The sequence below is a fragment of the Pleurodeles waltl genome, chromosome 11, assembly GCF_031143425.1.
Source record: "Pleurodeles waltl isolate 20211129_DDA chromosome 11, aPleWal1.hap1.20221129, whole genome shotgun sequence".
Taxonomy (NCBI): Eukaryota; Metazoa; Chordata; class Amphibia; order Caudata; family Salamandridae; genus Pleurodeles; species Pleurodeles waltl.
In genome coordinates this window covers 567,577,311-567,594,810 of record NC_090450.1, presented here as the reverse complement: position 1 = coordinate 567,594,810, position 17,500 = coordinate 567,577,311, and the positions used below count along the sequence as shown (strand labels likewise).

At 42.8% G+C, this 17,500-nt stretch overlaps 1 protein-coding gene across 4 annotated transcripts in view; it reads right to left on the bottom strand.

Annotated features, from left to right (window-relative positions):
* FGFR1 (fibroblast growth factor receptor 1) overlaps positions 1-17,500 on the bottom strand; it is a 185,599-nt gene that overhangs the window by 46,900 nt on the left and 121,199 nt on the right. For all 4 annotated transcript variants that reach the window (XM_069214012.1, XM_069214013.1, XM_069214014.1 and 1 more), the window contains 5 exons: positions 13,315-13,460; positions 11,867-11,988; positions 10,590-10,700; positions 7,108-7,298; positions 6,242-6,364 (listed from right to left, as the gene is read on the bottom strand). In XM_069214012.1, coding sequence (XP_069070113.1) covers positions 6,242-6,364; positions 7,108-7,298; positions 10,590-10,700; positions 11,867-11,988; positions 13,315-13,460 — 693 coding nt within the window. The remainder of the gene's footprint in view (positions 1-6,241; positions 6,365-7,107; positions 7,299-10,589; positions 10,701-11,866; positions 11,989-13,314; positions 13,461-17,500) is intronic.

Genomic DNA, 17,500 nt, shown 5'->3' with positions numbered 1-17,500 from the left:
TAGCAAACAAATCTTTTCCATTTGCTTGCATAGCAGTGTCTAGTGGATGGACTTCTAGCTTGTTTTATGACTTCCATACATTCTTGGGTGAGGTTTAAATGTCCGAATTCTAGGATCTCAGGAGCCAGATTGCTAGATTCAGCGATGCTGGGTTTGGATGCCTGATCTGTTGTTTGTGTTGTGTTAACAGATCTGGTCTGTTGGGCAACCTGACATGGGGTACTACTGACAGGTCTAGTAGTATTGTGTACCAAGGTTGTCTTGCCCATGTTGGTGCTATTAGTATGAGTTTGAGTTTGTTTTGACTCAATTTGTTTACTAGATATGGAAGGAGAGGGAGAGGGGGAAAAGCGTACGCAAAATATCCCTGACCAGTTCATCCATAGAGCATTGCCTTGAGACTGCCTGTGTGGGTACCTGGATGCGAAGTTTTGGCATTTTGCGTTCTCCTTTGTTGCAAATAGGTCTATTTGAGGTGTCCCCCAAATCTTGAAGTAAGTGTTTAGAATTTGGGGGTGAATCTCCCATTCGTGGACCTGTTGGTGATCTGCTAGTTGATTTTGGATCCCTGGAATAAATTGTGCTATTAGGCGAATGTGGTTGTGAATTGCCCATTGCAATATCTTTTGTGCCAGGAGGCACAGCTGTGTCGAGTGTGTTCCCCCCTGTTTGTTTAGATAATACATTGTTGTCATGTTGTCTGTTTTGACAAGAATGTATTTGTGGGTTATGATGGGTTGAAATGCTTTCAACGCTAGGAATACTGCTAACAATTCGAGGTGATTTATATGCAGCTTTGTTTGATGTACGTCCCATTGTCCTTGGATGCTGTGTTGATTGAGGTGTGCTCCCCACCCTGTCATGGAAGCATCTGTTGTTATCACGTATTGTGGCACTGGGTCTTGGAAAGGCCGCCCCTTGTTTAAATTTATACTGTTCCACCATAGAAGCGAGATGTATGTTTGGCGGTCTATCAACACCAGATCTAGAAGGTGACCCTGTGCATGTGACCATTGTGATGCTAGGCACTGTTGTAAGGGCCTCATGTGCAGTCTTGCGTTTGGGACAATGGCTATGCATGAGGACATCATGCCTAGGAGTTTTAATACCATCTTTGCCTGTATTTTTTGTGTTGGATACATGGCTTGTATAACCTTGGAAAATGTTGAACCCTTTGTGGACTTGGAGTGGCTATTCCCTTTGCTGTGTTGATTGTTGCTCCTAAGTATTGCTGTGTTTTGCACGGCAGAATGTGAGATTTTGTATAGTTGATGGAGAAACCGAGTTTGTAGAGGGTTTGTATGACATAATCCGTGTGGTGTGAACACTTTGTTAGGGAGTTGGTCTTGATTAGTCAGTCGTCTAGGTACGGGAATACGTGTATTTGCTGCCTTCTGATGTGTGCAGCTACTACTGCCAGGCATTTTGTAAATACTCTTGGTGCGGTTGTTATACCGAACGGCAACCCTTTGAATTGGTAATGTATTCCTTTGAATACGAACCTTAGGTATTTCCTGTGCGAGGGATGTATCGTATGTGGAAATACGCGTCCTTTAGATCTAAGGTTGTCATGTAGTCTTGTTGCTTTAGCAGTGGTAACACGTCTTGTAGCGTGACCATGTGAAAGTGTTCTGATTTGATGTAGGTGTTTAGTGTTCTGGGATCTAGGATTGGTCTCAGTGTTTTGTCCTTTTTTGGTATTAGAAAGTACAGTGAGTAAACTCCCGTGTTTGTTTGTGTACATGGTACCAATTCTATTGCGTCCTTTTGCAGTAATGCTTGAACTTCTAGAAGGTCTAGATGTTGTTTTGACATATTCTGTGTTTTTGGTGGGACATTTGGAGGGAGTTGGAGAAATTCTATGCAATAACCATGTCGGATAATTGCTAAGACCCAAGTGTCTGTTGTTATCTCCTCCCAAGATTTGTAAAACTGACTTAGTCTTCCCCCCCACTGGTGTTGTGTGAAGGGGTTGAGTGACTTGTGAGTCACTGTTTGGTTGGAGGGGTTTTTGGACTTTGAAATTTCCCCCGGTTTCTAGGGAATTGTCCTCCTCTATACTGGCCCCGAAAGCCTCCCCTTTGGTACTGTCCCTGGTAGGTAGACGGTGTAGATTGTGAGGTGCTGGCTTGTGTGGCTTGACCCTGAAACCCCCCTCTGAAGGTTGTTTTGCGGAAGGTGCCGAAAGTGCCTCTGCCCTGCGGGGAATAGAGTGCGCCCATGGCCTTGGCTGTGTCTGTGTCCTTTTTCAATTTCTCAATTGCCGTGTCCACTTCGGGTCCAAACAATTGTTGTTCATTGAACGGCATATTGAGCACCGCTTGCTGTATTTCCGGTTTAAAGCCAGATGTGCGCAACCATGCGTGCCTTCTTATGGTTACTGCGGTATTTATTGTTCTTGCCGCTGTGTCCGCTGCGTCCATAGAGGAGCGTATTTGGTTATTGGAGATGTTTTGTCCCTCCTCAACCACTTGTTTTGCCCGTTTTTGAAATTCTTTGGGTAGATGCTCGATGAGATGCTGCATCTCGTCCCAATGGGCTCTATCATATCGCGCTAGGAGCGCCTGAGAGTTTGCGATGCGCCACTGGTTTGCAGCTTGTACTGCAACCCTTTTCCCAGCTGCGTCGAACTTGCGGCTCTCTTTATCTGGAGGTGGTGCATCGCCTGATGTGTGCGAGTTGGCTCTCTTGCGAGCTGCCCCTACCACGACTGAATCTGGTGGCAGTTGTGAGGTGATAAAAGCAGGGTCCGTGGGCGGTGCTTTATATTTTTTCTCCACCCTTGGAGTAATCGCTCTACTTTTGACAGGTTTTTTGAAGATCTGCTTTGCGTGCCTTAGCATTCCTGGAAGCATAGGTAGGCTTTGGTAGGAGCTATGGGTGGAGGAGAGGGTGTTGAAAAGGAAGTCATTCTCGACAGGTTCTGCGTGTAACGACACGTTATGGAATTCTGCTGCCCTAGCTACCACCTGTGCATACGCTGTGCTGTCCTCAGGTGGTGAGGGCTTGGTAGGGTACGACTCAGGACTATTGTCTGATACTGGGGCGTCGTATAGGTCCCAAGCGTCCTGGTCGTCTTGGCTCATGGTGGTATGAGCCGGTGAATGTGACGGAGTCTGTGCCGGTGATGTGTGAGTTACAGGTGGAGGAGAGGGTGGCGGAGTTACCTTCTTCACCATTTTTTGTGGTGTTTGTTCTTGTGTTTGGAACTCGAGTCTCCTTTTTCTCTTGATTGGGGGAAGAGTGCTGATCTTCCCTGTCCCACTTTGTATGAAGATCCGCTTTTGTGTGTGGTCTACATCAGTGGTCTGTAACTCCTCTTCAAATCTGTGTTTGCGCATTTGAGAGGACAGTGATTGTTCCTCTGTATATGAGCTGGCAGTTGGTTCGGTTGCTGGTCGTTTTGGCACCAAAACTGTGTCTCTGCTTGTTTTCGGCTCCGAGGAGAATTTTTTCTTTTTCGGCGTCGAGCTTTCTCGGCGTCGATCTTCCTCGGTGCCGCTGTCTTTGCGTCGAGCAGCTTCGGTTCCGCTGTCTCGGCGTCGATCTTTTTCGGCAGCACTTTCTCAGTCCCGAGATTGCTGCGTGCCTGTGTCTCGACCCGAGTCGGACGATCTCGGCACCAGTTCGGCCTTTTTCGGTGCCGATGGACGGTCACCTACTTTATGGGTTGAGCCATGGCCTGTTGGCAGTGGCGTCCCCTGGGCCTTGTCTGTTTTCTTGTGTGGTGCTTGCTTCGACGTCTTACTCACGGTTTCTTCGACGTCGAATTCCTCCGAGTCCGAATCATGGATGGAGAAGGCTTCCTCTTCTTCTCCTTGTCCCTCGAACTCTCGGTGTCCTGTCGGCGTGGACGCCATCTGCAATCTTCTGGCTCGCCGGTCACGGAGCGTTTTTCGGGACCGAAACGCACGACAGGCCTCACACGTTTCTTCCTTGTGCTCGGGCGACAGGCACAAGTTACAGACCAAATGTTGGTCTGTGCATGGATATTTATTGTGGCATTTAGGACAGAATCGGAACGGGGTCCGTTCCATCAGTGTCGATGTTACACGCGGTCCGGCTGACCAGGCCCCGACGGGGGATCGAAATTACCCCGAAGGGCTACCGGAGATCTTCACGATTCGGTGTCGATTCTATTCTTACCCGATACCGAGCGAAACAATACCGACGTAGTTTTCCGAAGTTAAGACTATCTTTCCGTCCCGAAACCCGGAGCGAAAAGGAACACGTCCGAACCCGATGGCGGAAAAAAAACAATCTAACATGGAGTCGACGCCCATGCGCAATGGAACAAAGGAGGAGGAGTCCCTCGGTCTCGGGACTCGAAAAGACTTCTTCGAACAAAAACAACTTGTAACACTCTGACCCAACACCAGACGCCGGACTATGCACAACATGTGTATCTGCAGCTACACATGCCACCGAACGGATAGTTTCCATAAAATTATTTCTCAGAGTAGGACAGTGTCACCTTGTTCAGGTATAACCATGATCAGCCTTCAGGCATCAGCTACAGATATCCTTCAGACTCCATGCAAGGGCAAAGAGTGCCCATAAGTTTTGTTACATAGGCAGAGTAGAGAATCATGTTCACTAGAGTGATATAAAAGGTCACCTTTATAAATCAGGTTGCAAATGCTCTTAAGAAATACAGCGAGTAGGAAACCCTGGAAGATGCCTCACAAAATGTCCTCCCTGATATTTGTGTCAGCCTTCACGCAGGACAAGAGCCATCTTTCGCACAAAACAGTCAAATTCAACACTTACATTATTATCAGCAGATTGGGGCAACTTTGTGGCTCTTGTCTTATTGGATTTTTCAGCTCTCTTCAATATGGTCACCCATTCAACTCTGATCACCAGGTTGACGGAGATTGGAGTGATGGGGCTCATCCTATCTTACCGATATGCAGCAAGCAGTTCTTGTTTCCCGAGATCAGTCTGATTTCAGGAAGGTTGAGCAAGAGGCTAAGATACGTGCTCATGGACTTATGTTCATGAACTATATGGACGATATGCAGTCAATTTTCTCCCTAAACCTTGCTGCTCCAGTACCTTTTGAAAATGCTCATCTCTGTATGAAGGACATCATCACAAGACTTACAACAAATGCACTTAAGTTTAACCCACAAAAAAAAAAATCCTTTGCTGTTTTACATTAAGAATCCCACGCTTGCTTCTAACTTACTTTTGGCATTGGTCTGGGGAGTCGTCTAACTGCTGTTTCTTCTGTTAGAAATTTGGTATTTCAATTTGACAATGATCTCTCTTTGATCAATCAAGTCAATAAGGTGTCCTCCACCTCGTTGTGCTGTCAAAAACACAGAGGAAAATTCTTCCACTTTTGCACAGTGATCTACAGATCTTGGCAGTGCAGGCAGCTATCTAGATCTGGTTAGGCTATTGTAACAGCTTGTTTTTGGGCTCCCAAGATTACTTGTTCAAACGTTCGTCATGGAACAGAATGCTGCAGTAAGTCTGGCATTAGCTCTGCCATAACTTTTTTCAGCTTCAGCATCATTAAATCAACTACACTGGCTCCCTGTGCCTCAGAGGATAGGAGGCTTCATGTTGCTCTGCATTGTGCAAAGATATATTCACAATATTAAAAGTTCCGTTTTTTTCAACATAGATTCCTTTGTTATCAACTTATGCACTTTTTATGCTCCTCTGGATTCAATCTGTTGACCTCCTGAAGTTTAGGTGGCTCCGGCTGGGAGGCAGATATTTCTCAGTCCAGGCTAGCTGCATCTGGAATAAACTTCCATGCCATCTTAGACCCACTGGGGACTTTCTATCTTTTCACAAAGTTTTAAAGACCTGGCTCTACACAGTCAGTCATATTCCCGGTTCAACATCAGTGCAGATAGATACAGCACCAAGACACCTTCCTAAGTAGTAATGGTGCTCTACAAATATTTTAATAAATTACATTAAGTAGCATCTTAGTGATGCAGCAATCTAGACTGCTCAAAGTCCATTACAACTCTTGTGCAGCTTACTCAATATTACATATACTTAACATACTCCCTACAAACACTCACCCACCCACTTCTCTTTCTTGCTGGCTAAATTGCATTAAGCACAAAAGTAGACAAACTGTGCAACAGGTTCTCTGCTTTTAATTGTGACCAGGGACTAAAGGGGCCTTATTTTCAATACCATAAACTGGCAGCCACAGAAGAAAAAGAAAAAAAGAAAGAAAAAAAAAATCACTAAAAACAGCACATTTACTTACATTTGTCGTCTTCTTGTAATAATCAATATGATGGATATCTCGCGCCAAGCCGAAGTCTGCAATCTTCATGACACTGTCTTCAGTTACCAACACATTTCGAGCTGCGAGGTCTCGGTGGATGCACTGCAAGGTCAAAAACAACCTCTTAACAACTATCATGGTAACATACAGCTCAACAGGTAAGTCAGAGTAACCTGCAATGCCTCTGCATGTTTATACGCTAGTTGGTAGATAGGTCTTGGTTGCACTCATTAATTACTTGCCCTGCAACACCGAAAAGACAAATATGTAGAAGTCAAGAGTAAACCTCTCATGGCTCCCCTGCGCGTTAAACTGTGGAAAGCTAAAGCATCTACTGTAGCTGACCATCGACTGCATGAATATGAAACTAACTCACTGAAAAAAGAAAAGTGCAAAGCGTGCAAGATCAATTTTTACTCTAGATTCTACCTATATGCATAAAAGGTACGTGTAATTGCAAATTCCCAAAAGAAAGTGGGTTTCTCTTTGGAAAGAAAGAAACTACTCTAAAAACTGCAGTGGTCATTTCAGGATCCCTAGCACTGACTCTCTAATAATCACTCAATGACTGAAGAAACAAATGTGCAGAAACTAAATCTTATCAAGAACATATTTGATAACACTATCCTCAAACCCAGAAATCTGTTGTGGTATATTCGATAAGTTGGGCAGTGATAGTCATTATTGTATTTAAGTGCCACAGGTGTCTCTTTTACAACTACTGTCCTCCTAGCAGATAAACCATATATAAACGAAGTACGATGAGCTTTGGTTGACACATTATCAATCTTGGATGCATTAATTTGTACAACCAAGCAATAGCGGACCAGCCCCTTTCGACCTACCTTCTTGGAAGCGAGATACTCCATTCCTCGGGCTACTTGGTAAGCACATGACACCAGGTCCTTAAAAGACAGCATGTCCTTTGAGACATGGATGGGATTATAACAGTACTCCATGCCTGGAGGACGTCTGGCACGCAAGTATTCTCGCAGATTTCCTTTTGAGGCGTACTCCACAATCACATAGAGTGGACCTGCATTAAATAAATAAATACATCCCTGAACAGTGGGAAAGGATTTTTTTTTTTTTTTACAGTGTGCATGTCACCTACTTGAAAGCATCTGATTTGTGCTAAATTTCACTTTTGTCCTGCTCATATCTTCAGCCTAGTTTTCTTTAAGTTTATATTTGCAGAAATTGTCTGAACATTACATTTCTGTCATTACATTACATATTCATCCAGCATGACATTGTGTTAAAGGACATGGTATTACCTTTGGTAACTCTCTTTATAAGGGATACAATAACTAACCACAGATTACTCACCTTCTGAAATTACCCAGGCACCAGTCTGGATCTGGAATCTATTCCTGCTAAAGCTCACACTTGCAGAAAGGTGGACTCCTCAACGGCTAAATCCTGCCTCTTGAAGTGATGATGTGGGTCTGCATACAAGCACCACCCAAGGATGCGGACGTCACTTTGAAAGGTAACTTCACACCCTCAGATGTGGAGTCACTGACAATTTGGTAGTTGAACAGAATGCTGAAACTAAAAAGGGACCTTCTGAACTATCAGGACTCCACAGAATAGGGAAGAGGGCGGGTTGGTGCTTAATCTGTGGCTTATTAGAGCATCCATCTGAAAGAGTATTACAAAAGCTAAGTAAAGTTTTCTTCTGCTGGATACCTCTAACCACAGATTGCCACTTTTTGAGAATATACCCATGCAATACCCCTTTGGCTGGGTCTGAAGAGTAGACTTTACACTCGGGTACCTGCAGGACAACCTTGGCCAAATGGCCCCCTCTGCGGACCTGAGCACTCATAGTGGTGTATGCTGAAGGTTTGAACAGACAGCCACGTAAGAGCCTGGCAGACGTCCATCACCAGAACACTGCTAGTGAAAGCTGTAGTGAGCACATTAGCAATTAAAAGTGCCTGAAAGCCCTCAGGGAGGTCCTTCTTGGCCAAAGCAGGACACATCTTAATACCGAGTGCCATGTATCTTGAAAAGGTCCATTTCTGAACTGCCCTTCCATTCTTTGCACTATTAAATCCAAAGAAGAGTTGGTTGTCCAACCAGTTGCTCCCTAATCAGATTGATATAGAAGCCAAGGGCTCTCTTGGGAACCAACCAGTGAAGCCTCTTCCCCGCCTTCTCAGAGGGATACGACAGAGAAGAAAGCAGGGAGCATGATGAAGTGCATCTCATGGAATGGCGACACCACTTTCAAAGGATAACTAGGTCCAAAATATCAACTTATTTGGAAAAAAGGTGGTTTAACACGGCTGCACCAATCGTGCCTGTAGATAGAAGAAACCAGGTACTTATCCATAATTATGGTCTTGGAAGCTTAAAACTCAAGGGTTTGAAACCTCAAAGAGCAACTGTAATCGAGTTCAAAAGTCAAGTAAGCAAAGAACAAAATCAAGGTTCTGCTTAGCCCTTTAAAACAAAACACAAAGGTCTGATCAGGACTGGAGTCCCCTGGTAGACAGATGCTACCTCCCAGCGAGCCTTGAGGCAGAAACTCCAGAACCCAAAAGACGGAACAATGAGCACTCTTGGCAGCAGCAAAAAGATTGGCCAAGGTGTGCCTCACTGACATAGATGCCTTGAACTATATTCCAGTACAGAAGCCACTCATGGTTGGCTAACTGATGTCTGCTTAGCTCATCTCCCTCGGCATTGAGAGAACCTGCTAGGTAGCTCACTGTCAGGGAAATCTCCTGAAGGTCCAGTCAGCACTACAGCATCAGCATAGCAAACATAACCCCACATTAGCTCCCTTCATTGAACATTGAAGATCCCAGGCCATTATGTCTGACAAAGTCATATGTGAGGCATCCACAGTGCGCAGTCCACAGAAGGTGAAGGGCCCATTTTCAGGATCTCTATGAGCCAATGGCTGAGACACCAGCAAAATGCAAGAGGACAGGAGACAAAAAAAGCCTCAGAACCATCCAGGACGGAACGTAGAAATGAGCTTGAAACATCAGGATCACACCCTGAATGTCCCAGACACACTCTGGGGTCAGACAGGCTTTGAAAGATCCCTTGCCGCAAAGGGCCTTTAAATGGGATCCTCCGATTCAACTGAAGACAGAATTTTAGCTCAAATGACTGTGGTGAGCTAGTAGTGGAGAAAGAGGAATACATGAACTCCTGACCTGCGCAGAAGGGTTGTAATCATTGCCATCACCATCGTGAACACCAGGGGGCTGATGAGAGGTCAAAATGAAGGATGGTGAATTGGAAGTATTCTAGCCCCACGACAAAGCAGAGGAAACACTTAAGAGACTGCTGAACTAGCAGCTAGAAGGACCTATCAAGCAAGTTCCAGGACACTATCCAATCTCCAAGTCTAAGAGTAGAAAGGGCATCTCCTAAATGTGGTCCCCTGTTGTTACTTTGGAGGTAGGACTAGGCTGCTGCGGAGTGAGATGGTGCCACTCTCTGCTGCACAGGAGCTGCTGCAGGAATAGTTCCAGATCAGTCTACCGTCTGTGGGAGATTTAAAAGGATTGGAAGCTGCAGTTAGAAATATTAATCAGAATTAACAAGTTTTAAGAAGCCCATTTTGCAAGTGCTGTTATAATATCATAATGGCTTTTGAATAGTGTCACATTACCATGAGGATTATCCAAGATATGATGACATTTTATTGAACTACAAATGGATCCTATTAGGAAGCGTTTAGCCGGCGGGTTTGTTATTGCAAGAGTGTCGTCCTACCTTAGGTGCTGGAGTGTTATTGCTAGTCTTAGTGTTTTTTAAAAACGTGGTACAGTTACTGCCGATGGATTTCCCACTAAAAGTCCGCCCTAGATTATTATTTTTTTGATTTTTTTAAAATCAACTGGTGTAATGGTGCCACTGGATGGTTCTCTGTGGAGGGCTGGGGGGGAGATAGTGGTACTAAGAGCACTACTGCTGCCACAGAGACTTCTAGAGTGTGAACATACCACAAATAAAAACTTCAGCCCATCTAAATTCACCATGAATGTTTCAATGATTTAAATGTTGAGCAAAATGAGACGACCCATTAAGGGAATTGGTTGGATTTCAGCAGCAGAACCACTGCATATATTTTGCCTTTTTGGTGACTGCATCTAGCATAAATGCAAAGGATTGACTGATGAGGCAAAGGATTGACTGATGAGGCTTACGGGTAGGACTTGGAATAGAAGGCAATTCTGAACGTTCTATATCTTTAACTAGCACAGAGTAAACAAATGCATGTCCTGAAAACAATTCCTAGAGGCACTTAGTAGAACTGAAGGTCAAAGTCTAGTTAAGAAAGTGGCAAAAGCACCCTTACCATCCTGGGTACAAGCACCAAGAAGATTGATGATGTTCTTGTGCTTTCCAATCATTTTCATCATTTCCATCTCCGAAATAAGATCTGACAAATCCTTTTCAGTTGCATCAGCTAGGAAAAAATAAATAGAACAAGGGTATATTAAATTACACTGAGTATACAACACAGTTGCCAGTAAATTGCCTGCATAAGTCTCCAAACGGATTAAAAGTTATTTAACTGTAGCACCCACGTTGCAAACTGTACATACGTATACTACCTTGTGGCATCAAAGAAAACTGGGCGAGTCTATAAAAGATTTATCATTCTGGTAACAGGAGAGCACACTAGAGAATTTAAGGTTGCGGTTGTTAAAACACCCACATTGCCATCGGGTTATTCTTGACACAAATAAAAGAGGACACATAGGTAAAAATACGTTTTTCTGCCATTTTTGGTGTGTTACTGCATACTCGAGAATAATGGTGGTTCTATACCGTGACTAATTCTTAAAACAAAAAAAACAAGGATTTAAATGTTTTCGCCAACATCTAATAAATGAGGTTGCTATTTTTGGACAGGGTAGAGAACTGGCGGGATGAGGTCTATAGAAATCCTGGGAGCGAAGTGGCCAACTGGTTCATGACAGATAATGACTTCCAGCTAGTCCCGGGTTTTCAGTCAACGATACTAAGGAGGCAGGACTTGAAATTAATAAATTAATTACAGTTTCCCATTAGAAGTATATTCGAAAATGCCCAAAGCAGTCCTGTACCCTCTTACAAATTATATTTCAGGCCTACTATAAAGATTTTGAGGATCATTTTTGAATGATACATTAACATTTTTTAAACCTGATTTCATAAGCTGCGCGTTTAGTGGGATAAGCCAGGACACGGTCAGTGTACTCTTGTAGCTAATCAGAGGCCAAGAACTGCAGTATAGGAGAGGAGAAACGATCATAGGCTCCTTATGTCCTTATGTTTAAATGTCTGCGACTCCTAGCAAACAGACCGAAAGAAAGGAGTTCCATAACCCAGGGTAGACGACTCCCTGTAGGATACATTGAGACAATGTTCCAACACATCTGCTCGAATTAAGGACTGCAGCCAACATGTAGGACTCGTCGTGTGGCTTTCTTACATTTGTGCTACCACTTGCAATAGGATGGGCTGACTCTTGTCCCACACGTGGATCTCCTGAATTTCAAACACCCATGTGACGAAGTGGATGGGAATGGCTGCACAGTGCATTTTAATTACAGATGGTATTTTGTAGGGACTTACAAAATTACTTACATTTTAACATCTTCACTGCTACTTTAGTCACTCGATTAGGTTTCTCCTTGTCCAAGCCAATTGCTTCTCCCATTACAACCTGACCAAAGCAGCCCTCTCCAAGAGGTTTACCCAGGATTAACCTGAAACAAAGAGGTGAGGGATTAAGAATCGTGGGTTCACATTCTACTTAGCGCCAACAATATCAGCATGGACCTCCGTGTACTAAGCATGGTAAAGGTTCCTTCTTTTGAAGGAGACTACCAGACATTCACAAATTGGCATAGTACACCTTTCAAACAACAGGAAAGGAACAGGCTCTGTAACAATATGTCCTGCTGCATAGTGAAAAGGAAAGGAGAAGTTGGGCCACGGCCACAAGCTGACATGGTGTCTGTAGTCCATTAACCTTATGTGGCCTTTGCCGGGGCAAACAGGAGGTATACCTAATTTACTTCCTACCCTTACCCAGAAGGTATCCCGATAAGCCCACTTATCTCACGTGTTCTACAGAGGGGCACAAAATGCAGAAGAAAAAAAAATACTACAAATTTTCAGCTTAAAGATGACGTGAAGAATGGCAACGGTGGAGCCATGCAACAGAAGGATGACAAAAGTCAATAGAAAAGAAAAATTCAATGCAGATTTATTGGATGCCACTTAAAGGGTAACAAGAGACTTTAGGAAGGCAACACATTCACAGAAACCAGAAAAGGCAGCAGAACAGAGAGAAGGAGACATGTTGCAGCAAAGGAAAAAGAAAAAAGAAACATGGCTAAAACAACTGCCGATAGTGAAAGCGAGCCACTGAGGCAGAGTATTCAGGAAGTTTCTTGGACATAGCGGTGCACCCCAGAAACTGACAGGATACCCACTGATGCACACAGCATTTGTTCACCCTTCCTCAGAAGAAATATCACAGCTAAGAGCATGAAATGAAGAAAGACCAGGCAGAGATCACATAATTGTTGCTAAGCAGTGACATGAGCAAAAATGCTTTTGTCAGCAAAAAAGAGGACAATCAAGGCCACAAATCTAGAAAAGTGCAATTAAAAGGCAAAGCAATATGTGAGAACAAAAGTCGAGTGAATACTTGTACATGAAAATTAAAATAATACACAGCCGTCATGGATTTTGAGATCAGATATGGAAGGAATTAAGGCAAAGCACACTCAATGCCTTCTCATTACCAACACTAGGTGCCATGGCAAACACCCACCCCTATTGCCAGGAATTGAAGGAAGACCTGAGGTTTCAAATCAGCCAGTAAACAGCAATGATAATTTTAACAATTGAGCAACATCCTATGAGTGTATCCCTCTCATCTCCACAGGGTAAACTGCAGTCCTAGGTTAAATAACCTTTAGCCTATTTCCCTTACAGTTCATGGCTAGCAAGAAGAGCAGGTGTGGAACACTGTCACATCCCAAAGCCATTCAACACCTAAAGAATCACAGAGAAACAAATACCTGTCTCGTGAGAACTCCCAACGAGGATCTTCTGGAAGTTCATATTCAGAGACTCCGGTCAACATTGGGCTTCCACTGGATGACAGTCGTGATGGCCGCACCAGCATAACTCCAGAGCTCATGGAAGAGCTGGAATCTGCAGACACCTAAGGTGAAGAAAGTTCAACAGAAGGTGGAGGTTACCTTTTAGAACAAGATCCAGCATGGATGACATTGAACCAGAGACCTACCAAGGGAAGACAATAAACATGGCATAACCACAGAATTTCCTCAAACATAAAATAGTATGTGGACCAACACTAGTCTGGAAGCAGGATTCCCAACCGCACCATTTGAACTTCAGGAGATGCGTCCTTGTACAGTATTGAAATAACTGTAAGAAGCTCCTAAGGTAGCATTTCTAGAGTACCGTAGGCAGGGAAATCGCTTCATGAGTGGAGTGGGCTCTAGAGCAACTTGGGGATCATCCACTCAAGACATTGCTCTGCCGGACTGCTCTCCTAACAATCCAGATAAGTGGTGCTTATGCTCTCCCATTGCCAAACTAGAACACAAACACTCCCTTTGCAGTTGCAAAAACGTATGCTACACTAAAAGCTGAACCTAGGTTCACCAAATCAGGCAATAGGGAAATTATTTCCACCCCCCAACAAGAAAACCTGGTGTTGGATCCCAGAGGTAAAGAACACGGATATCCAGGTTCGCACAATAAAAATAGGGAGCCAAGATCCCAAATAGCGAACCCCACCTGTGTCAGTCTGAACAAAATTTTATGTGCATCAGTAGGCCAAGTATTATAGCAAATAAACAGAATAACAAGTCGGTGAAGTCTAGCTACAGGTCTTGGAGATGATCCACTACATGAGAATTAGGGACCGTTGTTTGGAAATCCAAGAGCAGAGCTCAAGTGAAAGAGTAGCACAGGGATAGTTGGTGAGTGCTCTAGAGCATAGCAGCACTACGAGCAGAACAAGGAGTCTGAAAACACACAAACACAAAACTAGGCCTATTAAACTCTCAGATATCATGAAAGCAAAGGTAGAAATTGGGAGAAAGGGAGCCAAAAAGGCACCTAGCTTTAGTCAAACTTAAACATGGTCAGAGTCTATGAACAGTTTGGACGTGTTGTAGTCTTTAGCTTGACCATTATCATGCATACAAGCAAAAGGGTTTCCCCTAGGGTTAAACTTCACACAAACACTCAGAACTAGAAGTGGAATTGTTTAGCAATCCCACTGAAGTGTGCAGTGAAGTCTAAGTTGCCCAAGACTTCCTTGATAGTTATATCCAGAAAGTTACATTTATGATTGCTTTTGGTGTCTGTAAATCCAAAGTTACTGTCACCTAAATTCAACCAAATATAAAGTCGTCCAACTGATCTTCGGATTCCCAGCAAACAAACCACAAATCATCTATGAAGCAGGGCCAATTTTTCACATTTTAATAAAAAGGGACCATCTCCTTGTAACCATCTTTCTTTTCAATTGCTTCCACATAAAGGCAGGTTAGACAGAGCACATGAAGCTCCCATACTAGTCCCAGTCCGTTGTAAAAACAACTCATTCTTAAATAAAAAACAAAATGTTATTCTTGAGAATCAATCTTTTTATTTGTGTATGGTTATGAGAAATTAACTATGGGTATAAGTATAAATGTGTGATTTTATATCAATTATAATATGGTATTATTTTAGAAAATAGGATTAAAGCTATATATATATATTTTTTTTTCAACTTCTGTGGCTGTTGGGTCTAAATGCATGGAAGGAAGTCGTCCCACTACTCAAGATTTCACAAACAAACTGGCAACTCATTACACAACCAAGGCAGACACACTGGACTCCTCTATAAAGCAGAAGAAAACCATCAGTGCCACCCGCTTCTCCTAAAATCCCCTCTAAGAATAAACCAACCCAACTTCTACAGTCCTTTAAACAAATATCACAAGGTGATTTTATGGATTTGGTTAAAGCAAGCAGGCCTTCCAGTTGCCCTTCTGACCCTTGTCCACCACACATCTTCAAGAATTTTTTTTATCTACTTCTGCTGCCACACTTGTAAGAAGAATCATCAACAACTTGTTAACTACAGGAAATTTTCCTGAAGACCTGAAAAAGGCATACATACGTCTGTTATTAAAGAAAAAAAACCTAGACCCACAGGACCCCAACAAATACAGACCAATCACATATGGACCTTTCCTGGGCAAACTGATAGAAAGAGCAACATTAACCCAGATGTCACAATTCATTGAAGACAAATCCATACTTTCAGACTAACTAACTGGATTCCGCCCAGGAAGAGGCACTGAATCGGCACTCCTCGCAATCTGAGATGATCTTAAAAAAACAGTTGACCGCAATGGAGTTGCTGCACTACTTTTGTTGGACCTCTCGGCTGCCTTTGATACGGTTGACCATGACACCCTAATTCAAAGACTCTACAAACTGGCATAGAAGGGACTGCTCTCGACTGGATTACATCCCACCTTCAAAACATAACTAATATGATCTATTCTCCCCCCTTCTCATCCAAACCCTATCTCACAAAAGCAGGGGTCCCCAAGGATCAATCATCTCACCTTTGCTTTTCAACATCTACATGATATCTTTACCAGTACTGATCAATGATTTTCAAATCGCATGCTACAACTATGCAGATGACACACAAATACTACTTAAATTGGAATGTCCCAAAGGCATTGAAAACTCACAAATCTTCAGTTGCCTCAGAGCTGTTGATCAGTGGATGACCTGGAGCCATCTCAAACCTAAATGCCTCCAAAACGGAAATATTCATATGTGGTGATTGGAAAAATTATGACCCACTGTGCGCCTGGCCCAACGAACTTTGACGACCTCCTCCTCAATTATCAAGGAAGTTAAAAACCTCAGAATTACCATGGACTCCAAGTTAACTGTGAATGCCTAAGTGGACAAATTAGCACAAACAAGCTTCATCACCTTGAAGACTCTGCAACGCATCTTACCCCACCTCGGATTTCCGCACAAGGTGCAGACTACTATCTCGCTTGTACTATCCAAACTGAATTATGCCAATGGCCTCTACCATGGATCATCTCTATCTATTATAAAAAAATTACAACATATTCAAAACTCTGCTGCCAGGCTACTATTACATATAAAGCCACAAGCCCACATCTCCCCTGCCTTGAGAGCACTACACTGGTTACCTGTTGCCAGAAGATCCACCTTCAAGATGTTTTGTATCACCCACAAAGATATACATGGAACAGGACCACTTTTTATCAGAAACAAAATAACCAAATACATTCAACAAAGAAACCTCCGCTCACAATTGGCACCCTACCTTAGAACACCACCATACAAGAAAAAGACTATAGGTGGTACATCCTTCTCCGTTCAAGCAGCCAAACTATGGAATTAATTACCCCCAAATATAAGATCCACGGATAACTATCTTGTCTTCAGAAGTCTACTCAAGAGTTGGCTCTTTTCTTCATAACCACCATATTCAAACAGCAATGGACTGTGTTGATAAATATTTTTTATCTGAATATGTGTATATTCTAGATATGTATAGTTCTTTAGGAAATATGTATCACTACTATATCATAACAATAAATTACACACTTGCTCCTTAAACCTGTTTAACAAATGTATATTTACTCACGATTAAATATGTATATGAATATATACATATATATATGTGTGTGTATAAATAAAAATAAAATATATAAATAAAACTCAAATTATAAGTAAATTAAAATAAAAAATAATGAATAAATAAAATAATGATTAAAAAAGTATACATATATAAATAAAATTATAAATAAACTTAATACAACTTTACTCTCTTGTAAGCTTTACTGTGTCTACCCATCACCATATGTCATGTCTCTATCCTCCATCCCCACTCTGACTCAACCCAAACCCACTCTACTACTTTCATCTCCAAAATAACCCTGCCTAAGTTCTTCCCTCCTCTTCCACATCTAGCTCACCCAAACCTCACTTTACTACCATGATCTCGCAAACAACCTTAATAAATTCTCCCTCATTTATCTCACCTTGACTCATCCAAAACCCCTCCTGCTATTATGATCTCCCTAACCCTTTCCACAGACTCTTCCCTCCTCCATCTCTCCTTTACTCATCCCAAGCCTCATCCTATTACTATAAACGTCCAATTAACACTTCTGGATT